Source organism: Melospiza melodia, chromosome 1, assembly GCF_035770615.1.
Source record: "Melospiza melodia melodia isolate bMelMel2 chromosome 1, bMelMel2.pri, whole genome shotgun sequence".
NCBI lineage: Eukaryota > Metazoa > Chordata > Aves > Passeriformes > Passerellidae > Melospiza > Melospiza melodia.
This window is the reverse complement of record NC_086194.1, coordinates 103449787-103473289: the sequence shown is the minus strand read 5'-3', so window position 1 is coordinate 103473289 and position 23503 is coordinate 103449787. Positions and strand designations below refer to the sequence as shown.

General features: G+C 45.3%; 1 protein-coding gene across 1 annotated transcript; it reads left to right on the top strand.

The window, feature by feature from the left end:
- The first annotated feature begins 4990 nt into the window (after positions 1-4990).
- Positions 4991-22983, top strand: UBE2QL1 (ubiquitin conjugating enzyme E2 Q family like 1). Its single transcript, XM_063163105.1, has 2 exons — positions 4991-6189; positions 21653-22983. Exons 1-2 carry the CDS (start codon positions 5398-5400, stop codon positions 21782-21784), a joined length of 924 nt encoding a protein of 307 aa, XP_063019175.1. The 5' UTR covers positions 4991-5397; the 3' UTR covers positions 21785-22983.
- The last annotated feature ends 520 nt before the right edge of the window (positions 22984-23503 follow it).

Below are 23503 nucleotides of genomic sequence, written 5' to 3'. Positions count from 1 at the left end.
AAAAGAGATTAGCATTGCCAGATGGACTTCCAACACCAAGGAGAAGGTAATTTCAAAGGACATGTTAACAGGAACATAGGAATCACACATATATCTTTATAAGTTTTAATATTTCGGGAGTGAAAAATTTTATGCCTTTCTTAATTCTTGCTGTTTGTTGCTGAAAATGCCTTTCTTCTGAATATCCTTCTAAAAATAAATGGTGTTGTGACTTTGGAGGATGAAAGGAGGCAAACAGAAAATGAACAGTCAAAGGTGCCCAGTGAGATCCTAGTAAGCATCAGGACAACTCAGGCAAAAGAGGGAGAGATTAATAAATGGCTTGCCTGCTGAAAATGTGTGTGTTTGCAAGTTGGCAAAAAATTAGCTAAACATAAGTCCATTTGATTCTAGGAAGGAGGGTGTGTCCCATGCTGTAAATTAAATCAATGGAGCCTACCAACCAACCTAGGTCAATAACTCCTTCAAAAGAATTCCAGGCCTAGAGGCTGACCTAATCCTGAGTATACCAGCAGGATAATTGAACCCTAAGATTCTAATGCCGCCTCTAACAATTTATCTTCAGACCTGCAGAGGAAGGCAAAAAAAAGAGCAGTAGAGGACAAATCATGCATCAGGAAGAATAAAATAAAATCTTTCCCAACTCCAGTGGAAGCCCTGAGGCATGGAATTATTATAATGCAAATTGACAGTGATCTAATCTATTTTCTCACACACTTGGGGATACTGACACACCAGATGCCCAGGGACTCATAATATAAGCCTAATTTTCTCTCTTCAGGCATTTTCCTATTCTATTGTGTTGTACAATTATGCCCATAAACTTCTCAGGCTCCTTGCTACAAGACTGCAAGTTACTCCTTCCAGTGCTCAGGAGAGTATTCAAATGCTTCCTTCATCATATCTGGAAACCTTTGGATTTCCAGTGCAGATGTATTCAGGATTATTCACTGTACTGCCATTTGATCATGTGATGAAGTCAATATCCCTCTCTGACATTTACTTCTCAAATATATTTATTAAGTGTTATCACAGCCCTATTCAGTCTTAGCTGAGCTATACTAAACAAGAAAAAAGTCTTTTAATTTTCCTACAAAGATAGGACTTTTGTTCCCCTAATCATTCTAGAAATGCTTCTGTGCCCTTGTTCAATTTAACATTTTCTATCACTTGGCATTAAAATTCTGCTGCATTTAAATGGAAGTAAACAATACACATATGAACTTTTTGCTGAACCACAGGTAACTCGTTTTTTGCAAACTCAGCTAAAAAAGAAAACCACTGGCCAATATTATCCTACTACAAAACAAAAACAAAACACCAACAAACCCAAACAAACAAACAAAAACCTTCCTGCCAGCCCCAGTATCAAACTGGTACTGGAATGGGAGTTCAATTTCCAGCTCTCCAGCTAGCAGCAGATACTTCTCCACCACAAGAAGAATCTGAGATGCCCTTCATCAGCTGCACCCTGCTCTGCATGGAACTGAGGGCTGCTGCCAGACCTGAGCTTGGAATGCTGTCCTGTGCCACTAAAAAAATGGCTAAGCCTGAAAGCAGCTCTCCAGCTGAATATATAGAAGAAATATCTCCCAGAGGTCAGTCTGTTTTGCGTACTCAGATGCCTCTCTGATTTGAAAGTCATTGCATCAGTCTAGGATGTCTTTGCACTGTGAGTGGATCAACCAGTCCTGCTCCAAGACAGGGACAGGAGAGCTTTGTCTGGGAGATGGCAGGTGAGTTCAGTTTGACTCCTGCCCTTGGCAAACTGGTCAGAAGGTATAATAATGAACAAAGTTAATAGATATATTTCTAGAATTTAAGATACTAAGGAACAGAAATTCATTAGGAATGTGTAAAGAGAAATCATGGACCAAATTTGATCTGGTTTTTTTTGTCATTCAGGGAATATGTGGATAAGGACAGTCTAGATACAGGGGAAGTCTCCCCTGCAAGATATTTTACTACCTGTTTTCCCTCAAAACTTTGTCACAGACAGGTAGAGAAATTATAAAAGAAAGGCCTCATAAAATCAGGCCTGCTCTGCTAAATTAATAGCTGCCACTATTCTAAGGTCTGCCACTTCTTCTAAGTGGAGCTAAGTACTTTGCAAGTTGCCATGCAAAAACAATCTTGCAATGAGAATTTGTTAACATGACAGTCTGTTCCTTGGGTGAAAAACAAGTGCACCCATATAAACAATAAGATCTGTCCCAGGAGAATCAGTAGAAAAAGTATGTAAACTATAGATGTACAAAATGTTATGTACCAACCAATGTGAAAGTATTGTTAACCAGTTAGATCTGACACAGGGCCTTGTGATAATCTTATGAAATATGACCCATACAATAAGGATTCGGCTTTTTCCTGCATGAAGAAAATGGAGTCTCGTCTGATTTATTACAACAGACTTGACTTTAAGGTATTCAGAGTCCATACTGGACTTGCTTGCTGAGGAAGCCTGGGTGTGAAAAGGAAGAGTTCGCTCCATCACTTCAGCTTTTTGGCCCTGCAGACAGTATGGGCACAGACTGTGATGAATTTCACTACTTTCAGCACTACCAGAGCAGCTCCCTGTTGCAGCAGAACCCTGTTTGTCCAGGCACACCTATTACACCTTCCTCATTGCTGAAACTTGCTCATCACTTCTTCATTAATCTTCTACCATTCCAGAGAACTGGTGGAAGGCCACAGAGGGGATGCTTGCCTCTGGCACACCTTTGCAGAGACCTTGCTCTTTTCTTTTGGCTTCACCACTAGGTAAATACCTCAGTTATGTAAGACAGGTAAATAACTTCCGTAATGTTAAATTAATGATCACAGCTCCTGCTGCCACCTGGAACACCATGCAGAGACCTTGCAGTTGCTTTTCAGTAAAACATTAATGTAGCCAACACAAAGGCTCACATTGCTGGTTGGCAGCATGCTTCAGTTCTGTGTCTGTGCTGCACCACCCTGCCTAGCCCTAGGTATTCATCCAGAGGTGACCACTGAGCACCTTGTTCCACCCGACTGCCTGTGGGGTTTGAAGCTGCAGGTGAAGATTCTCTGACTGCCAGTTTTGGCACCAGTGCAGGAACAGTCTTCCAAGCTGTCCCATCAGGTTTCTCAGTGCCCTGCTCCATATACTGATAAGAATTTTCCATGTCTGCCTTAGCTTCTCCCCCTGCAAGTCCTGCTGGAGTCACTTTCCTGATGTAGCACAGATTACTTTGTTTCCTGGAAGCGTCACACACCAGGAGATGTCTTTTATCTGCATTTCAGAAATTTCCCAGCTCCATAGATGGGTCATCAATAGTTATGGGGAGTGGCATTTCTGCCACACCAGAAAGCTACTAAGGGAAGGCTTGGACACAGCTTCCTATAACCTATAAACTGGAGGTTCTTCAACTGCTCAGGCAAATACAGGAGGTAGGAGATTAATATGGGTTGAACAGAACAATCTTTGACACTTCAGCCTCCACCCACTTCACATTCGCCTGGATGTCTGACCTCCAGGGACACACTCTGTCAGCAGTACTTCCCAATACAGATCTCAGGGGTAGGGATTTAGCAAACATCTCTCCTGCAACAGACCCAGCGGGATATCTGCACACAGGAAAAGATCAGAGCAACTCAAAGGGTTATCACACTGGGTTGGATTGGCAAGGTCAACAGGACAGGGGGCAGGAGCAAACAAGGACAGTGTTGTGGCACCCGGGCCTCCCAGGACATCACTGACATCTTACAGCCCTTCATCTTCTCTCTGCTCAAAGCAGGCTGATGGAGAATCACTGGCTATCACACACAGGTCAACTCTGCCAGTGTCTCCTGACATTGCTCTATGGAGCCTTCAGGGAGCAAGAGGAGATCCACCTCCAGATCCTCCACTGGGAAATGCGTTATGGAATATAATGCTGCTATGTGCACACACTGCTTATTGCTTTACATCCTCCGCACAACTGATGTAATCACACTTTGGGCCCTGCCTTCACTATTTTTCAATTCAAAGCATTTATTGTAATTTTTTGCTTTTCCAGTCTCTGAAGGTAAAGAAGATGATGGTAACAGAGAATTTTTGGGAATCAGCTACTCCTTCCTGTGTTACACAGAGTCCCAGGAGGACAGACCTACTTGGTCTGGAGGGGAGGGATGGGATATGGGATATGTATATCCACTGTACTGAAGAAAGCAAGATTGTCCCATCATTCCCAACAAACAAATACCAAAATACGTGTGCACACACACACACACACATGTACACGTATATACACGTTATGCACATACAAGTGTTTTTAATCATGTTTATATATCGATTTTTAGACATTACATATGTGATTATACGTGTTCAGGCAGGTAGGTGTAACTATATACGCACACGCACTTATATGCCATGGTCCATGCCTGTGTCCTTACACATGACCACCGAGCTGCTGTGTCCCTGCGGTAGCTGCGGGCTCTGTCCGTGCGCACACACGTGCGCGGAGCTGCCGCGGTGTCGCTTCCCGGCCCTGTGGGCGCCGACACTCGCCCACACACACACACACACACACACACACACACACGCACGCACATAAGTGTGCAACACCTGCCTCCGCAGCCGCGGCTCTGTCCCGGCGCCCCTCCCCGCCGTGCCCGCCCCCGGCCCGCCCGGCCGGCGGGGCCGCTGCCGCAGCCGCAGCGCGGGGCGGAGCGGGTCGGGGTCGGTCCCCGCGCTGCCCGCCGGCCGCCGCCCCGCCGAGCCCCGCAGCGGCGGTGCCGCCAGGCGGGCGGGGGGCGCGGCGGGGCCGTGCGGCGCTGCCCGGGCGGGCGGCCCGTCTCCCTCCCGAACAAAGGGCCGAGCGCGCCGCGGGCCGGCGCGGGCACGGCGGGGGCTGTGCGGGCGGGCTCCGACCCCCCCGCCCGCCTCGGGGGGAGGCGCCCGGAGCGGCGCGGGGCCCGGCCCGCCGGGAGCCGCCGGGGATTGGCTCGGCCGAGCGCGATCCGAAGGTGCCGGGGAAGCCATCTGCAGCGCAGGCGGTTTCGCCGCCGCTGTGCGGGGGGAGGGAGGGGGCTCTCCCGTGCGGGAGGCTGGGGGATTTTTTTTTTTCCCCTTCCTACCTTTCCCCCCCACCACCACCACCCTCCTCCTCCTTCCTTTTCACGGGATCATGGCCACGGCGGCGGGGCCGTGATGTCCGCGGGAGCAGCCCCGCTGCGGCAATGCTCCCCGCCGCAGCTCTAGGCAGGGGAGGCGTTTGAGCGGCGGCCGCACATCCTCCGGCACCGCCGCCTCTCCGCGCCCCGGACCGGCGGAGAGGCGCTTCGCCGCCCGCCCGCCAACAGCGCACCCGCCGAGCCGGGCTTTAAATTGATAACAACCACACTAGAGCCCCGCCGGTGCTCAGAGGCGGCGGGGATCGCAGAGCCGCGCACAACATGGCCACTCTGCTGCGGAAAATCGGGCTGATCCGGCTGCACAGCCGGGACACCGAGGACCCCAAGCACCACCACCACCGCAGCAGCAGCAGCCAGCAGGGCTCCTCGCTCCGCGGCAGAGGCAACCAGAAGAACAGCAGCAACAAGCCGCAGCCGCAGGGCCCCCCCGGGGGCGGCTGCAGCAGCAGCAGCAGCGAGGGCAGCCCCGGCGGCCACAAGAACAAGAAGGCGCCGGAGCCGGCCAAGCAGCCCCCGCAGCAGGCGCGCTCGGGAGTCGGCCGGGAGAAGCCGCGGGAGCCGGGCAGGGAGCCCGGCGCCGGCAAGGAGGCGGCGCAGCGGCCCGGCCCCGGCTCCGGCCCCGGGTGCGGGTCGGGGCCGGCGGCGCTGGTGCCCGCGGGCCGGCAGCAGCACTGCACGCAGGTGCGGACCCGGCGGCTGATGAAGGAGCTGCAGGACATCGCGCGGCTCAGCGACCGCTTCATCTCGGTGGAGTTGGTGGACGAGAGCCTCTTCGACTGGAACGTGAAGCTGCACCAGGTGGACAAGGACTCGGTGCTGTGGCAGGACATGAAGGAGACCAACACGGAGTACATCCTGCTCAACCTCACCTTCCCCGACAACTTCCCCTTCTCGCCGCCCTTCATGAGGGTGCTTAGCCCCCGCCTGGAGAACGGCTACGTCCTGGATGGCGGGGCCATCTGCATGGAGCTGCTCACCCCCCGCGGCTGGTCCAGCGCCTACACCGTGGAGGCCGTCATGAGGCAGTTCGCCGCCAGCCTGGTCAAGGGGCAGGTAGGGCTCCCTGCTCGGCGAGGAGCGCACGCATCCATCGCTCGGGGTGCGGGCTGAGCGGGATTCGGGTGGGAACCCCAAAGGGTTTGCCCAGCCACCGGGCCCGCTCCTCCCCGAGTAGCTGGTGTCACCGGTGGGTGAAGGCAGGGACACGTGTTTGCCTCCGGGGTCCCTTCTCCGGCAGGTGCGGCAGAGGTGCGGGGCAGCTTGGAGGGACGAGGAGCACATGCATCCATCGTGTCCTCCCGCCCGGCTTTTGTCCCCGTGCCTGGCTCTGCCGCCTGCGGCACACCAAGATATCGTGCTCGTTACCCCTGATAGGCACCTCACAGCAAAAGGGGGCTCTCCGGGCTCCAGCGGGGTTTGGGATTGATGCCTCCTGCCCTTCACCAAGCAGTCGGCCATGCTCGCTGGTCCCTTGCGTGCAGTGCTGCCGCTGGCGGAGGGCGCGACGCTGGAGCTGCTGCCCCCGGGTCTTTGTCTGTGCTGTCCTGCACAGCGTCTGTCTGTGCTGTCCCGCACAGCATCCCTCCGGGGACGGGGGCCACCCCGGCCTTGGGTCTTCGCACACTGCGCTGAGTGTGCCGCCGGGTCACGGCAGGAGTCGTGCCCGAGCTGCTGGCAAACTTGTACAGGTTTGTACAAATCGTCCGGCCCGAAAGGAGCAAGTAATTTGGGCTGGGTGCTGTAGCTGCAGCAGTCAGATGATTCCTGCCAGCTCTCCTCTTCAAAGGAGGTGATCGGTTCTTCCGGCAGAGGATCTCGTCTGACCTGAATCGCTGCATTTTATGCTGCTTTTTTCCCCCCTTTTTCTCCTGCAGAATACCCGTAGAAGAGAAGTATTTCATAAGCCGTTTTTAATAAATGGGCGAATATTGCTGGTGGGCAGTAGTTCTTTATGCTTTATATTACCCTTTGTATTATAGTGGGCAGTGCACACATGGCTGTGACAGGGTGGTTTTCCTGTTCGTGAATGCCCTTGAACTCGGAGGACCTGCACAGCTCCCTGTCTGTCAGCAAATTATGCTAAGTAACTTAAATTTTTATCTTGGCAAGGAGGTGGGGAAAGAATAAATAATAACATACTTTTTATTTGCTTAAAAATGAGGTTACTCCTGTTGCTTCTGTAGAACTGCTTGCCTGAGCAGAAGTAAAGGTTTGTTTCTTCTTAAGACTGAAATTAATTTTGATTTTTCAACAGGCTCTTTTGTAAGTGGCATGTCCTCCCTTTAACCTATTTGGTTTGCACCTACTGCTCCTGTTTTTTGAATCAGATAGTATTTTTCTCTGCACTTCATTTCAATAGGTCAAGTTTCCTAGGTCACCTTGGGATATAAAAAAAATCTACCAAGAAGAAAAAAAAAGTTTTAATTAACACAGAGGCTGAGGTAGGTTGAAATTCTGTAGCTGCTCTTACTGCATTACACTGTTTGTTAACCTGTCACTTTTTAGAGAGGTCATAGTTCTTGTTATTTGTCACAATAATTTAGAAGGACAATGCTAAATTCTCTCATTTTGTAACAATTCAACCTCTTCCTGTGGTGTTGAATGTTAAAGGGGTTCAATGAATATTTACTGGGATCATAAAATGGCTCAGTGAAGAGAAGCGCTGTATTGTTTTATTAGTAATAAATTCTCAGCTATATAATCTGACAATTTTCTTCCCTAAATCACTAAAAAGATTTCCAGAAAGTAGTAGCAATTTTTTATTACCACAGGATGTTTATGTGTGCATCATTAACAAACACATTTAAAAAGCAAGAGTTTCAATAACATTCTTCCAGAAGTTTGCAAAGTCAATTATGACAGAAGGAGAACTGGGATTTAAAAAAAAAAGGCAGAAATAAACTGCTGACAGTAACTTAGTGGTTAAATTGATATAACATGGCACGTGTCAACCTCTCAGATTGTTCAATCCAAGTGGAAAGGTTATTAGGCAGTACAGTCAATACATTTATTTTCTGGGTTAGAGAGATGTTGCCTGCAATGGGTTTGCCAGCCTGTCACCGTAGCTGGGCTCTGTGTCATGAGAGCCACGTTTCTGTAATTGCACTCCCCTCGTTATGTAATCCCCACTCCATTGCATAATAGGGCTCAAAATACGGCTGGCGCTCCCCTGTCCCTGTTTCATTTTACAGGTGATCCACTTTAGACCAGTTAGTTTTTAAAAATGAAGATGGAGCCGACGGAGCATGTAGGGCTGAGGTGCTGCATTCCCCAGCGCTGTGTGCCCGGCTTTGGGTGACTCCTGCCGTGCCGTGGGCAGTCTTGGTGCCTGCAAGGAGCCATCCCAAACAAATAGCTGTGGCTGTCACCAGGTTAATTGTGTAATTTCTGTAAGCTGCCTGCAACCTGCATGAAATATTCAAGATGCAGTTCATCAGCAAGGCTGGAAGGGTGAGGGCCGTTCTCCATCGCCTCAGAATGAACCTGCCTGAGCAAATGGCAGCAGCCATCGGGCTGAGGGGGAAGATGGGGCACTGCTGCCACCAGTGAGTCAAAGGGACCTTCCAGAGAAATGTCACTGGTTCCCAGCAATGATTTAGCATGAAATCACCACGAATCCTCCAGCCTGTGACGCATCCACAAGTGCGCCTGGCTGGCGCAGGTGCCAGTGTGAGTGAGCAGGGCTGAGTGTTCTGCTGGTACACCTTCCTCCTTGGGGCAGTCCAGGGGATCCAACCAAGGTGGCTCATTTTGTTGGACATTTCTCATCAGTCCCACTTTGCTGAGCCAGCTGTGGCACTGTTGGTTCTTCAAAGAGAAACAGCATTTCTTGGTTTCTTGGTAGAGCTAGTAGTAGCTGTGAGCATGTATGACCTTCTGTTTTTTTGACAGAGCAATCCAAAAGCAGATAAAAGTAACATTGAAAATACATTTTCAGACAGTTAAGATTCTTGACAAACTCAAAAGTTTTTTCATGGATTTCACAGACTTTTTCGCAGAGTAGAAGAGAAATTGAGATAAGTCATTCTGACATCTCATGAGATGTCACTCAGGAGTTGTCTCTGTATAGAAACTAAAATATGTAACAGAGAAATTGAGCACTTTTCTGTTACTTTTCAGCATTGCACTTGTAAGTGGCTAAACCTGTGTCCAAGTTCCCAGGCCTGGGCATACCTCCCAGGATTTGTATTTTAAAGCAGGGTGGCTGTTTCTCTAGATTTCACCAAGCAGGAACCATATGCGTCAGGTGACCTTGCTTGAGAGATGCCCTACCTTATGGGATGCCATCAAGAATCTAGCATTGTATTTTTAGATTTTTTTTTTTTGTCTGTAAATAAAAATGTTCAAAGTGAAAGAGAGGTGACTTTTGTTTGAATATAACAATTCAACAGCCCCAAATTTTACTTTTTTTTTCCCCCTCAGTTTTCAAGGAAAAAATGTTAATTAACAAACAAGTTGGGGTTTGTTTGGTTGGTTGCTTCAGCTATTCAGCTGAGAAAATCAATTATTCACACAGCTCTAGTCAGTATCTTGAGGGGAATTCTCAGTACATCAAAGGCCAAGGACTGTTTATCTGTCTGGGATCCAGAATCCTATTTTAAAAAACTTGGTGTTGTCCTTAACTCAACTGTAGCCTTGCTCTTACAGGGATGACTTTGTACTTGCTTCCTGCACAGTCAGCTGCTCGCTGGCTGCTGTCATCACAGGCAAGAGCTTGGCCCTGCTGAACCAGCGAAACAGTCGCTGTGAGCTGCTGTGGAGCTGGGGTGCCAGCCAGGGAGGTGGGGTGATGCTAGTGAAATAATTTAAATACCAGTTGGTTTATCATCCTGGAGGCAACTGTTCAACCTGTCTATCTAGGCAGAGCTTCCCTTGCCTGGCTCTCTGTGCCTATCCAGGCCATGCAGGTGGGCCATGGAGTGTTACTCCTTCTTAGCCCTTTAAAATGATTTATTGGTAATTTGAGAGAGAGGTTTAACAATTAGTCAGTTGCTCTCCACTTCCAGATAATGGTGTCATTGTCACAATAATATCAATAATGGAAGGAAGGAAGGAGGAATGGTATTGGGTCACAGCAGGAGGTTCATCATGGCTCTCCTTGAGTGACAATGCACACAGGTGAGACCAATGCCCACGTTTCAGGGAGGAGTCATCTCTCTCCTTTGAAAACATGGTAGATGATGTGGTCCCAAAGGAAAAGGAGCCAACTTTGTCCAAAAGTAAGAGAGGGTTTTGTGTCTTCTAATAGATATGTTGTTTCCCACTGGACAGAATGGTTTGGTGGATGCTTAAAAGAGGAAAGCTATATACACCAGTGTCCAAGTAATGCATCAGGGTTTTGGTTTTTTTCTTTTTTTGAGAGCAACAAACAGAGCTGCCCCTGATGTCTTGGGGACTTCAGATGTAAGCATGCAGTAGTGCCGACCAGCTGATGCCTTGTCCTCTTTTTCACAAGTCCCTTTTTCTGTCCACAGAGGCTGGGGACCGGACTGCCAGACAAAGGCAGCTGTTAGGTAACTGTCAGCTCTGCAGATTGTCATGGAAAAAAGTCTTAGGGAAGTACTCCCTTGTTCTTCCTGTGAATAGGAGAAACATAACAAATTTTCCAGGATTCTTGCAGGGAATGGAAGAAACATAGAAATTTTGCCAGGACATATTACAATAGGAGCAGGATACCCCTAATTGTGAGTATTGTTGCTTTTGTGGGCTTTTATATAATAATTTAGATTAAAATCAAAATATAGTTTATAGTTAAGCTTTAATTTTGAATCAGAAAAGTTCCTGAATTCAAATAAAAGTTGTTGATGTCTTTGATCCCTCACATTGCAGCATTAGAAATACCTCAGTGGGGCCCTGTTCATTTGTTTCAAATGCTGTGTGCCTCGTATGACTATTGAAAGGATTTATCTTTGCATTTTAAAGATTCGAATATCTCAGCTGAGTTTTACCAGACTGAAACAGCAGAAATGGGCTTGTTTTATGACAAACAGCTACAGAAGGTAGCTGTTAATCATAGTCTAAATTACTCCCTCTTCATCCTTTCAAACAAAAGTGTGAGTGAGCAGATAGCAGATGGGACTTGCACAGTGTCCAGGAGGTCAGCAGACTCCAGGTCTTTCAAATATGTATAGCAGAAATTAATTGCAGATCCATGGGTTTTCATACTCCAGATGCTGGGTTTGAGGAGTGTAGCCATGAATAAATCAGCTAATCTCAAAGGCTGCAGAAATGTACAGAGAGCACAGTGGTCTCTGAATTATTTGGAGCCATTGTATCCTATTAGACCCTTAAAAAATTGAATTGTTTTACTTTTTTTTTGCTTTTGATTAGTTGCCTGAGCAAGTGATTATGGTTATCCTCAAGAGGGGGAATGTTGCTTTAGGTCTAGGGGTTAAAAACATCGACTCATATACAAGGATGACAGAGGAGACCAAGACTGTGTTAGGCGACTTGTCTCCCATAAAAAGGTATAAATGCTGGGCCAAAGAGATGACAGAATATTGTTTGTCTGCAGAGGAAAATCAGATCTACTTGCCTTCTAAGATGTCTCCTTCATTTCATTTGAGAAACATAGGATTGGAAGCTGAAGTTTAAGTGGAGCATATGTATTGAGATGCTGGGCCTGATTAACGGGCTGGAAAAAATAATTGTTCATGTGTACTCTGATATATTGGTGTTCTGACCATCCACTATTATTATGCAAATATATTCTGCTGAGAGGAATGAAGACACAGGGATTCCAACTCATTGAAATAGGAGGTTGGTTTAATTCTTTTCAAAAGCAGAGGGAACATAATCTCCATTTTTCTCCTTCAAAGCATAAAAATGAAAATTTTAAAATACTTTCAACTATCCCTATTACTGTTAAAATAGTTATCAAATAAACGAAATCCCTAAATTAAGCCAAATTACTAATTTTAAAACACACTTTTATTCTTCTTGGCATTACTTAGCTGGTCTCCTAAATAAAAATTGGAAAGAATTATGGCTTTGGATTTTGTGAGAAAATTGAATTTGCTGAAAAGAGCAAGAGTCTTCTTCCCTGAATTATATAAGAAGTGCTCATTTTCTTCAGGGTGAGTGTTCAGGCAGAGAGAACCATGTAGCATTGGGGTGCTTTGTCAGATACTTCACTGAAAATTGTGTTTTTTCAAATGCAGAAAGCCTAGTCACGAAGGGTGATGTCCTGAAGGAGTAACCTAAATAACCCACTTTCTATTGTGAGGAAGATTTACTCTTCCTTTTACAGGCTAGCCTTGAAAATATGCAGTTTTCCTAGCATCCACACAATGCCCAGGGATTTCCATGCATGACCGGACACTTCCAGATTGAAGATTTGTAACTCCACAGTAATTCAGCTCCTTATATGCTGGGAGTCTGATTGCCAGGCCTGGCATGATCCGTGCCATGTCCCCCTGTGGGCATCTGCTCTCACAAAGTGGGACGGTGGTTAAGTAACATAATATTTACTGCGTTTCTTTTTCCAGTCTCAGCTCCTTGGGGCTGGTGAGAGAGTCAGGGAAGGGCTCTTCTTTTCCTTGACGTATTCAGTCCTTCACATGCAGTTTCCAGTTTTCCCCTGTGAATGCCAAAAAAGGTAATGCTGACTTTCAGTGCAAAGGGAGATGGGTGGTGGGAGGATTGCTGGGTGCAATTCCTCTGCATTGAACAGGGAGAACCTCAGATGCTGTGGTAGTTATGCTGGCTGAATGGCTCAAAATGTGTCTTAATTGTAAGGTGGACAGGATCCAGTTGTTGCACTTGTAAATGGAATTGCAGGTTTCTCATGGATATCATTGTATTTCTTGAAAGTGCGGGGTCTGGTCTGTGTTGCAGTCCACGAGTAATTTCTGGAGGCTGCTGAGCATTACACGGTATTGGCCTTTAACTCCATCTGGAAACAGCAGTAACTGAGTAGGTCCTGGAAGTCTCAGGACAAGCTTTACAGGAAGGATGTGATACTGTTACCTAACCTAGCTCGCAGTGAAATGAGCACTGCACTGGGGAAAGTGCCTGAGCTAGGGAGAAGCGTAGGTGTGCTTTGATAAAAGTCAATTTGTAGTCCTTGCCAGTGTGCACAGAACAGGTAAGTGGGCATCACACTTCAGATGTTCAGGTGATTCCTCTTCTGAAACAGGATCAAGGTGCCAGTCCGATTCACCCTATTCCCATTCAAAGTCACACTGAGGAAGGATACATCAGGCATGTGCACGTGGCAGGTGCGTGCCTGCCTCGTGCACGTGCAGAGTCTGTCCTTGGAAAATGTCTTTTTATCTGCTTCACAATCTTGTTGCGTTTGCTTTGTTAAAATCAATGATTCTCATTGATTTAATCCTTTGCTGCACAGGCTCTCCAAAAGCCATGGAACTTCTGCAGTGACTCCTTGATAGAGTTACAAGTCAGCTATAATCCCAAACCTGCATTGAAAGATGAGTGGAAATAAGCCCGAGGAAGGAAGACATAAGCCTGTGTTATGAAATGGCCCGGAGCTCAGATGCTTGTCATAGTCAGGCTTTATGAGCTGTGGAATGACTTGGTATTTCTCCTGTTTCTAGGCTCGTGCTACAAAGGGTAACAAGCCCCCAGCTGCAGTAAGAAGGACTCATTTCCATAATACATGTCCATGAAAAAAACAAAGCATCATTAAACAGAAGAAATTGATATTATTAGTTTTTCAAATTTTCTAATAATTTCTAAAAATATTAAATTTTCTGTGAATTTGGTAGTATGATTTCCATTAAAATATACCTGGCATTGAAGCGTTCTATAATTATTTGTGGGAGGAGGTTGGAGCACTTAGCCTGAGAAAAGGTGATCTGAGTTTACCTTCCAGGTTTTGCCACTGACTTCAGGTGCAGCTGTTTAACTTCACTATATTCTTCTTTCCCACATGCAAAGTACAGGCAAACTTATAAATGACCCACAGGTCATTTGAGGATATGTGCTTGAAGCACTCAGAGGCCTCTCTGAGTAGATGTCCATGTGCATCAGTATGAAACATACTGCAGTCAAGAGATTGGCACATTCATATAAATAGCAGTAGAAAAGCACATCCACTTGTGACTCTCATCTTACTAAATTTGGGTTTAACTCTATCAGATGTTCCCAGAGGCAACCTGCTTTTTACTACTGTTTTGCTCTTGTTTTTTTGGTTTTGTTTTTGTTTTAGCATTGTAAAACTTAGGGGAAGGTGAAGATAGGCATTGTCATGGTGTCTTTGTCTTTAAAGCCTGTCACAAAGGATGGTTGGGTTGGCTTTGCTTTGGTTGGGCTCACACCCGTGACTGTGTTTGACTGGGGTAGCTTCAGGTTCCTGATGTGGAGGACCTGTGGGCTTGTGCAGAGTTGCTGCCATGTTCCTTCTCACCTGGACTCAGGAACTCTGCCAGTGCCTGATTCCACGTACAGGTAGCCCAGGGGGCTCAGCAAAAGACTGAGAATACATGGGAGAGAAAAACATCCCTCTGTCACCTAGACTAGCAAGTGCCCTTCTGGTGGCAGGAACAGGGATTGCCTCTTTTGACAGAAGCCCACCATGTTGTCATACCTTCAGCCCTGGAGATGCTTGAGTCACCAATAATGCAGCCAGCCACCCAAATTTTCTTATTCTTTTGCCAGCACCTATAAAATGCAGGGAGGGAGTTTCTACACCCTCACCTGTGCTGAAATCAAGCTGCCAGCTCGCTCAGTGCTGCCTCAGGGAGAGGCGAGGGAGAGCAGCACAGTGCTCTGTGGCTGTCAGACAGAGATTGGGGCTGTAAGCGTTTGTATCGATTAAGAGCTACTGGCACCAGGCTACTGGCACAGACAAATGAGCATGAATAATTACTCAGCTGCAACTCAGATTTCTTTTTCCTGGACAAAGAACAGTTATACTCCCAGAAGGCAGAATTTATAGGATGCTTTAAAGCCAGAACTTGCTATGTTTTCACTTCTCTTATGGATTATTCTTAAAAAGGAGACCAAAAAAGGCATGGAAGTACTGCTTTGGATACTACACATTTGCAGGAAAACCTCCTTGTTTTAATTCACTTATGCTGCAGCATTATGAGTATTTGTCTGTATCACTTTCTGTACCGCTTTACTTTAGCTATAGCTAATAATCATATACAGTGCAATATAAATTGTGTGCAGTTTTTGAGACATGATTAACTGTGCCTCATCAGTACATGAAGGAAAAAAATTATAAACGATGTAATTGGGGGGAGAGACTGTGTATATTGCGCTCTAAGAGCGATGTTGTGACACATTGCAATCACTGCACTGAGAGCATGACAGTACTCACTTCAGCATCGCTCTGCTTTTGAATGTGTCTCTAAAGCCAGTGGAAATATTTTCCTCTGAAAGCTTGTTTAAATATTCTAGGATAAGCCTGGTTCAGACTTGAGCGCTGAGTGCCTCTGTTCCTTATCAGAAAATGTTTGAGTGTGTTTGCATAGAATAGTTGGGGCTCAAAGCCATTAGTCACTGGCACATTATGGAACATGTTACATACTGGAAACTCATAGCATGCTTCAATATGTAGGAAATCCATGGATTTTGTGTCATACGTGGAGAAACCTGGCACAACAGACATGGAAAATGGGCATGTCGTTGTGGATCATCTTCCTGTCCATGGAGGGATCGCCATAGATGCCATGTCTGGCATAGTGACTCTCTGCAGTCTTTTGTATGCTTCTCTCTCTCTGCTTGTTTTTCATCTCTTGACATTTACCTAGGGTTGGGTCAGCAGAACCTGCTGTAGAGATCTGCTAAGAGATGGAGGCAGAAAAGAGAACTGCAGCCATCCATGTGTCCTTATGCTGGCTTACATGATGGGCCAAGGTTAGCCCCACGTGCCGAAGGCTTCTGTGATTTGCCCTTGGGAGACCAACCTGGAGTTATTTGCATTGCCAGGACTAATGAGAGTACACAGGGCTGAGGAGATTGTGTTAGGAACTGTGCTAACAACGTGAAGGTTTGCCTGCTTCTGAGTCTCTTAGCTGTGCACTACTGGAAATTTACACAGCTTTTTGTTAGCTGGTCAAGGCAAAACACCTGGATGTGACTGAAGGTTTGCTGTGACACCTCAGAGATCCACAGCACAGGAGCTTACATTGTTTCCACAGTAACATCAGCCCTGTAAGGGCTCATGGCTGTGTACGCTAAATCTCTAAAAATTTGTGACCTAATAAAGCAGGGAGTGGCATCAGGAGTGGACTGAGCACAACCTTGAAGGGTTCAGGACCTGGCTGTGCAGTGCCACAGCTGGCCTGTGTTGGCAGTTCAGCTCCAAGTGTCTAAGCTGGACTTGGAGACCATCACAGGTCCCTTCCAGACAGTGCTTTTGGTGACTGCATGATCCTGTGGAAGGCTAACCTCTTTTACATAGTCCCATACTTCTAGGGAGTGCCAACAGCACACATGTGGAAGCACACATGGTTCTCCCCTAAAATCATTGGGTTGGGATCTGGGAGCTACTATCATTTATGTGACAAGAGAGGGAACTCTCTTTGTCCAGAGAAATCCTCTTGAGGCTGTCCTGACTCTGGAAGGACCAGAAGAAATGGCAAGACTGCTTTTCATGGCACCATACCCACCAGCTGTGGGTAAATATATGGTCATAGTGGGCTCGAGAGTCTCAGGCTTCATATTTGGCTTCTGTACAGGATGTAACTCTTTGACTGCTTTGTGATCTGGTGATGCTGGGGAAGAATTGACATGGCACATTGCTGACAGTGGTACTGACAGATTTTAAAGAGCTAATAGTTCCTGAGTTGGATGTTTTTCAGGATATGCTTCGGTGTCACAGAGCATTATGAAGGGGAGATGTGTTCACAGAGACTACTGTGGCATTACTTGGAAGTAGAGAAGCTGCCAGATTTGCACACAGAGGTCTGTCGATGTGAATGTGTCATGTTTTAACCTCTGATGTCAACCAAATGCTACACAGTCACTCCCTGGCTGGGGAGGAGAATCAGAAAAAAGAGTAAAAACTTGTGGGTGAGATAAGGAGTTTGATAATTGAAACTAAGTAAAATATAATACTAATAATTATAATAATGACAAAAAATTGTAATTAAAGACAGACAAAAACCCCACAAGAAAACCTAGTGATGCACAATACCATTACTCAACACCCACTGACAGATGCCCAGCCCCATCCCCAAGCAGTGATTGGCCCCTCCCAGCCAACTCTCCGCAGTTAATATGCTGGGCATGATGTTCTGTGATGTGGAACGTCTCTTTGGCCAGTTCAGCTCACTGTCCTGGCCATGTTCCCTCTTGGCTTCTTGTGTGCCTGCTCACTGGTAGAGCACAAGGCACTGTGAAAAATCCTTGGCTTAGTGTGAGCATTGCTCAGCATCAACTAAAACATCAGCGTGTTATCAGCATCATTCTCGTGCTGAATCCAAACCACCACTTCTACTAGAAAGAAAATGAACTCTATTACAACTGAAACCAGGACATGGGGACAAATCATACATGAGATTCACCTTGGGTCTTCTGCTGAGCATGGCAGGAGGGAGTGGTTGGTCCCTCTGTATGGCCAGGGCACGGAGAAGGCTGCCCACAGCAGATCATGTTCCAGGAGGTCTTTCTGCCTGCCATTATCAGGGTTCTAGACTGGATGCTCATCAGCTGTTTGTGCAGGCTCATTAGTTTGGGCAAAGCCTGGGTGAGTGGCGTGCAATTGCTCGCTGTGCCACGCAGGCTGGCCGCAGCAGGAGCGCGAGCGAGGGAGGAGGCTGAGCGCGGCACACGTCCCCTGCGCCTCAGCACGGCTGCATGAAAACCAGTTGGGTGCTGTGGCATTGCTTTCACCTTTCATATGTTTCTAGCTTGTTAAAATTATATCTTGATAAGTACATGAAGTCACAGCAGATGGCAAAATCTGAAACGTTCTCTCCAACTCTTTAATTAGGTTTTCAGTTATCCCTTTATGAAAGGCGCTCTGCGAGCGTCTGAAAGTATTGCAAGTATTTAAATAAGCTCCTGGTGCGACTTCTCAGAGCTGAAGTCGACAGTGATATCTTTATGAAAGGCTCCTTGGGGTTTTGCTGTTGTTTTTAACCTCTTGTGGAATGTTTTGATCTTGTTCAGATAGATACCAGTTTGATATCTTTCCTTGACATGGTGCCGGACACATCCAAAAGTCAGCCATGCAAATGATCTGTATTCCTTACCCTGGCAGTAGTGGCACATGTGGTTTGGGGATTGGTCAAAATGCAGTTGTGCCTGACAGAGCTGTGGACAGCACATATTTACATACTGTATTTACCATCACTGCCATGTTTACAGAATGCAGCAGCTCACAGGCTGCCCAGATCTGCTTGTTTAAGTAGCAGCCTGAAAATAAACTGTAGTCAGGGCTGGTAGCAGTATCTGGTAAAACATTTGACACTTTCTTCTATAATTGCATCCAAAATGACATTTTTTACTTAAATTTGGGAAGAGTTTTTTGGGAATGGCAAAAAACTAAAAATCAGTAAAGACAGTAGATACCACCCAAGTATAGGCTTGAAAACATCTGAAGTTGGTCAGCTGAAATTCCAGCCTTCCTTCTTTTTACCCCAGGTTTACTTGAGGCACCAAATAGGGAAACTTTCATTTAGAAGGTTAAATTTTATCCAGATTATAAACAGCTGACAGGATATTGGTTAATAAGAGACAGTGCTGACCGTGCCACCCATAGTTCCTGTATAAGCATAGAAATACATGGACTGCAGCAGGGTAGAATTAGCTGGCCTTTGATGGTGCAGTTTGCATACAACCTGTATATGGTACCAAAGTGAAAGTGGATTTAATGATCCCTTGCATTAATAACAGAAAGATTTCAGAACAAACTCATTAAATGATGCTCCTTTCATCTGATATGGCTCCAGTAACATTTTACATGATGTGATGATCCTTACCACATCATTACGACACCAGAGAATTCTTACATTCCTGCTTTGAAAGCTGTACATAATCAACACCAAACATGAGCTGTTCACAGTGCAAAGGTCCTACTTCTAGGTACAGCTTAGCATTAATACTTTGTAAAAGCTGGGCAAGATGTGAATCATACTGTCCTAGGTGCTAGGCGTATAATTCAGGAATGTATCAAAGCCTTAAAGGATAAAAAATTATGTGCAAAACAGGAGATGACAAATGGATCTAATCCAGAAATGAATCAGCAGAATAAGTTTATATTTACTTTTAAAAGTATTTCATCGGTGAGATTTTGAGGATAGCATTTTCTGTGCTGTTTAATCTTCTGTTGCATTTTGTTTTTTCTTTTCCTGTTTCTCTGCATGTGCTTCCAACAAAACTTCAGATTAGGAAGAAATTTCACAATGTTTTGTAACAACAAAAATACTCCTGCAGAGTAATTATGATTGATAGTTATATAGGATATAATTATGTATTATAATTATTGAATAGGATTTTTAAAATATGTTACCCAGCTTTATTTAATTATTCCATCTGTCACAACTAAAAATGAGATTTTCTAAGAAAATTTATGATCAGGACTCAATTGAGAACCATTCAGATCATCCTTATTTGGGACATCTTAATTGCTGAATTTGTGTGGAGATGTAGGTGTCTTGCTGTTTGGTCTATCAAGGGGTTTTTAAAGAGGAAATAGATTTCTAGCCTGTAAATGGCAGCCAGGGAGAAAGGTGAGGAAAAGCATTGACAGGTAAAACAGATGTTCTGGGGAAAAACAAATGGGTATAAATTGACTGTGAGTAAATGGAGGTGTGAATTGGAGGGTGTTCGTAATCTTTAGTTAAGGTGTGCTCTGAGAGACTGCTCAAACTGCGCTGAAAAATTATTTGTTAAAACAGGAGCAGGAAACAGCTTTTTCTTTCATGTGTCAGTAGTTTTGCTGTAACAGGAGCAGTGCTGAACACAAAAGAGCCTCTGCAATATTGTGACTGCTTTCTAGAAAGAAATTATTTGTCCACACTACAGACTAAGCTTACTCATTTTAGTCTGTAAAAGCAAATTTGATACTCTGCAGGCAGATTCTGTTTTCTTTTTTCCCATTTCCTCTCTTTTCTTCCCTCAATATACCTGACTATTTTCTCAGTATTTGTTGCATGCTATTGCAAATGCCAATTTTTGGTGTAAATTCCAAATTGACTGTAAAATCAGGGAAACAAAAGATTATTTTTTGAGCTAAAGAACAGAAAAAATGAGAACATACTAAGTTGAACAGAAAAAATGATAACATACTAACTTGGTTCTTAATAATTGTAACATTGTAATATGGTATCCGCTCTTCAGAAACAATTTATTGTTAAAAAGGCTTTCAGTGCAATCTATCAAACAATTACTAAAATTACTAGATTAGTGACTTTAATTAACTTCTATTTGTAACAAATCCAGTAGGCATAAATACTTTAAAGGTATTTATTTTATTTTGATTATTTTTTAAAGGTATTCATTGTTGTAGAGTGGTAATAATCTGCAGCTATAATTCTTTCTTTTATCTCTGTTGGTTGGTAATTGACACAGACCAGTGTGAAAAATAAGGTAAGATATTGATAACTCAGTAAAAGTCTCTACTGCCAAACAAAGATTTGAATTTTCATACAGCTGTGCAGTTAGAGGTAATATAATAATAGCAGGGTAATAAAAATGCAGTATATGCAAATGGGTGTATTTTCATTCATTACCAAACTTGGCATGAAGGGTAATAAACAAATTAGAACTTTAGATTTAAGATGGAAGCAAGGTGGTTTAAGGCACTCCTTTTAGAAAGGGCAGAGCTGTTCGTGTCTCACGGGTGGGTAGGTGGCAGGAAAAGGGATGGAGTGTGTGTCCAGCAGGATGGAGTGTGTCCCATGGGGATGGAGTGTGTCCCATGGGATGGAGTGCGTCCCATCGGATGGAGTGTGTCCCATGGGATGGAGTGTGTCCCACCGGATGGAGTGTGTCCTGCAGGATGGAGTGTGTCCCATCGGATGGAGTGTGTCCCATCGGATGGAGTGTGTCCCGCGGGATGGAGTGTGTCCCATGGGGATGGAGTGTGTCCCATGGGATGGAGTGTGTCCCATGGGATGGAGTGTGTCCCGCGGGAAGGATGTGATCCTGGTGTCCCTTTGGCGGGGGGCGAGGCACGGGCAGCCCTGAGCGCAGCCGTGCCCAGGCGGTCTCTGTCTGCCAGGAGGGCTGGGCAGGAGGGGTCTCACGCCAAGCACGGAATGCCGGGGATGCCCGGGAGCAGCGGGGAGGGAGGCGAGCCCCGAGGCACGGCACGGCAGCAGCCACGGGGCAGTGTGCCAGCTCAGGGGCTCGCCGGGAAGGAACAGCCCCGCAGATGCCTTCTTTCTTTCTTTTTTTTTTTTCTATTCCCCCCTCCTTTTTACCCGTTCACTGAACATCATTGTAAATCATCTCTGATAATGCATTTGTGTTTGGGAACCATGCTGGCTGGAGCCCGTAAGTGAATGCCTGCCGTCCTGACGAGTTGAAAAGTTTATCTGTGGTTTCCAGATGCGCGTTCACGTCTTTAATGAAGGTTTTCTCTTTGTGTTTGGCGCAGGGCCGTATCTGCAGAAAAGCTGGCAAATCAAAAAAGTCGTTCAGTCGAAAGGAAGCTGAAGCAACATTTAAGAGTTTGGTGAAGACCCATGAAAAATATGGGTGGGTCACCCCGCCCGTCTCTGATGGCTGATGTTAGCAACCTGCACTTGACAAAAATGCTGAACAAAAGTACTGTGACATCTCCTCAGTGCTGTACACCGCCCATCCTTTTCTACTTCAGCTTCAGTTACATACCATGAATGTCAAGGAGACATCTAAGTTATTTATGAACAGATGTGTTTACAGAGGGAGAGAAAAAAAAATGCTGTGTAGGATTATATTTCAAGACTGGAGAATGGTCATCATTGAAGTCACTTGAGCGGATGCTGAGATTGCGTCATTTGCCCCCATACAGCCCACATTGTCTTCAGCTTCTTTCCATGACAGCAGCACCAAACAGCAGTACTGGAAAGTCTATCCATTACTGCTCAGTTCATTTAAATGTAAATGAAACAGTTAATATTTAATAGGGAAGCAGTGCATTGCAGGTACATGTTTGCTGTGCTGTTTATCTTTGTCTCCTAGCAGGTCAACATAACTTGAAGATTTGTCTTTATGTGGAACTGTGGTCTGCTGTGACTAAATTTAGACCTCATTTGTGCTCTATATATGACCTTTAATTCATAAATGAAACCAGAATTAAAATGCTGAAAGGTCCTAGTGTTGAAAAATTATTAAGTGGAATCACCCAACCGGTTACAATGTGCTCTCTGTGCTGATATTGTGATGTGCTGTTCAGAAATAAACCAGTGCAGTTAGCTGAAGGTTAGGTGGTTTTTTAAAACACGTCCACACCGGGGCTCAGAGGGGTTGGTTGGTGGTAGCAGAAAAACGATTACCCTGGCAGTACCTTCTGCAGGAACATGTGGCCTGTCAGCTCTTCAAAGCAGCAAAACAAATGAGTGGAAATGGACAAAGCAACCTTAAAATTTTATCTGTTTAATTTTGAAATGATATGCCAGTACAGAGTAAAAATTTTCGAGTCAAATGGAACATGGTTTGTAAGATGATTTGCATGACTGGAATTTTTCTTTTTTATTTTTACTCAATAGACATTGTATGTACTTAGAGCCCAGTATCTAAGAAAACCCACTGATGTATATAAATGTCCTATTATTTAATCATTAAAATTTAAGTTTTCTGGTAAACAAATTGAAAAAAACAACTTTCTAAGGGACTCCATAAAAGCTGAAGGTAATGTTAAGAATGGTCTAGAAAAGCATTAAAAAATGTGGATTCCGAATGGAAAATCGTATTGGACACGTGCTGAATAAAATCACCAGTATCGTTTCTGCTGCCTCGGGAATTCAATCATTTTGGCCAGCTTTTGTATTCAAAGTAATGGGTTTTCTGTTGTGAGATTCTAAGCACCATACAGATGTTGTGGTGGTATTTTAATTGAAAGTAGGACAGTATTGATTGTAAGACTGATTTGGAGGGGGAAGGCAGTGTGTGTTTGGAAGCACTTTCCATTATACGGCTAACAGAAGAACAAATCGAAATGGTTGACCAGTTTCTGTTTGTGTTACAGCAACACTGGAGACTCTACAGAGAGCTTGGGGGTCTGGAGTTTGATTCAAAACCACATGCAGCACAGAAGAACAAAAGGAGTACAATGGAGTTTAAGCACAAGAGAAGAAGCAGCAAAGCAGATATTCTTGCAGTGCTGGTGCAAAAACGCTGTTCAGTGAGACTGCTGAGCTTTGTCAGCTAGATAGAGAGAAAAATAATCAAAGCCTTCACCAAAAGGAATATGCAGGTCAGAGCCACTCAGTTTTGTGGGCACTGCAAGAACCTGGTTTCTTGCACT

What these genes read in the sequence shown, in the direction of transcription:
- UBE2QL1 (XM_063163105.1), top strand. Translation starts at nt 5,398, where the DNA reads ATGGCCACTCTGCTGCGGAAAATCGGGCTGATCCGGCTGCACAGCCGG. An exon ending in CCAGCCTGGTCAAGGGGCAG is followed by an intron (nt 6,190 to 21,652) that starts GTAGGGCTCCCT and finishes TGTTTGGCGCAG; the next exon opens with GGCCGTATCTGCAGAAAAGC.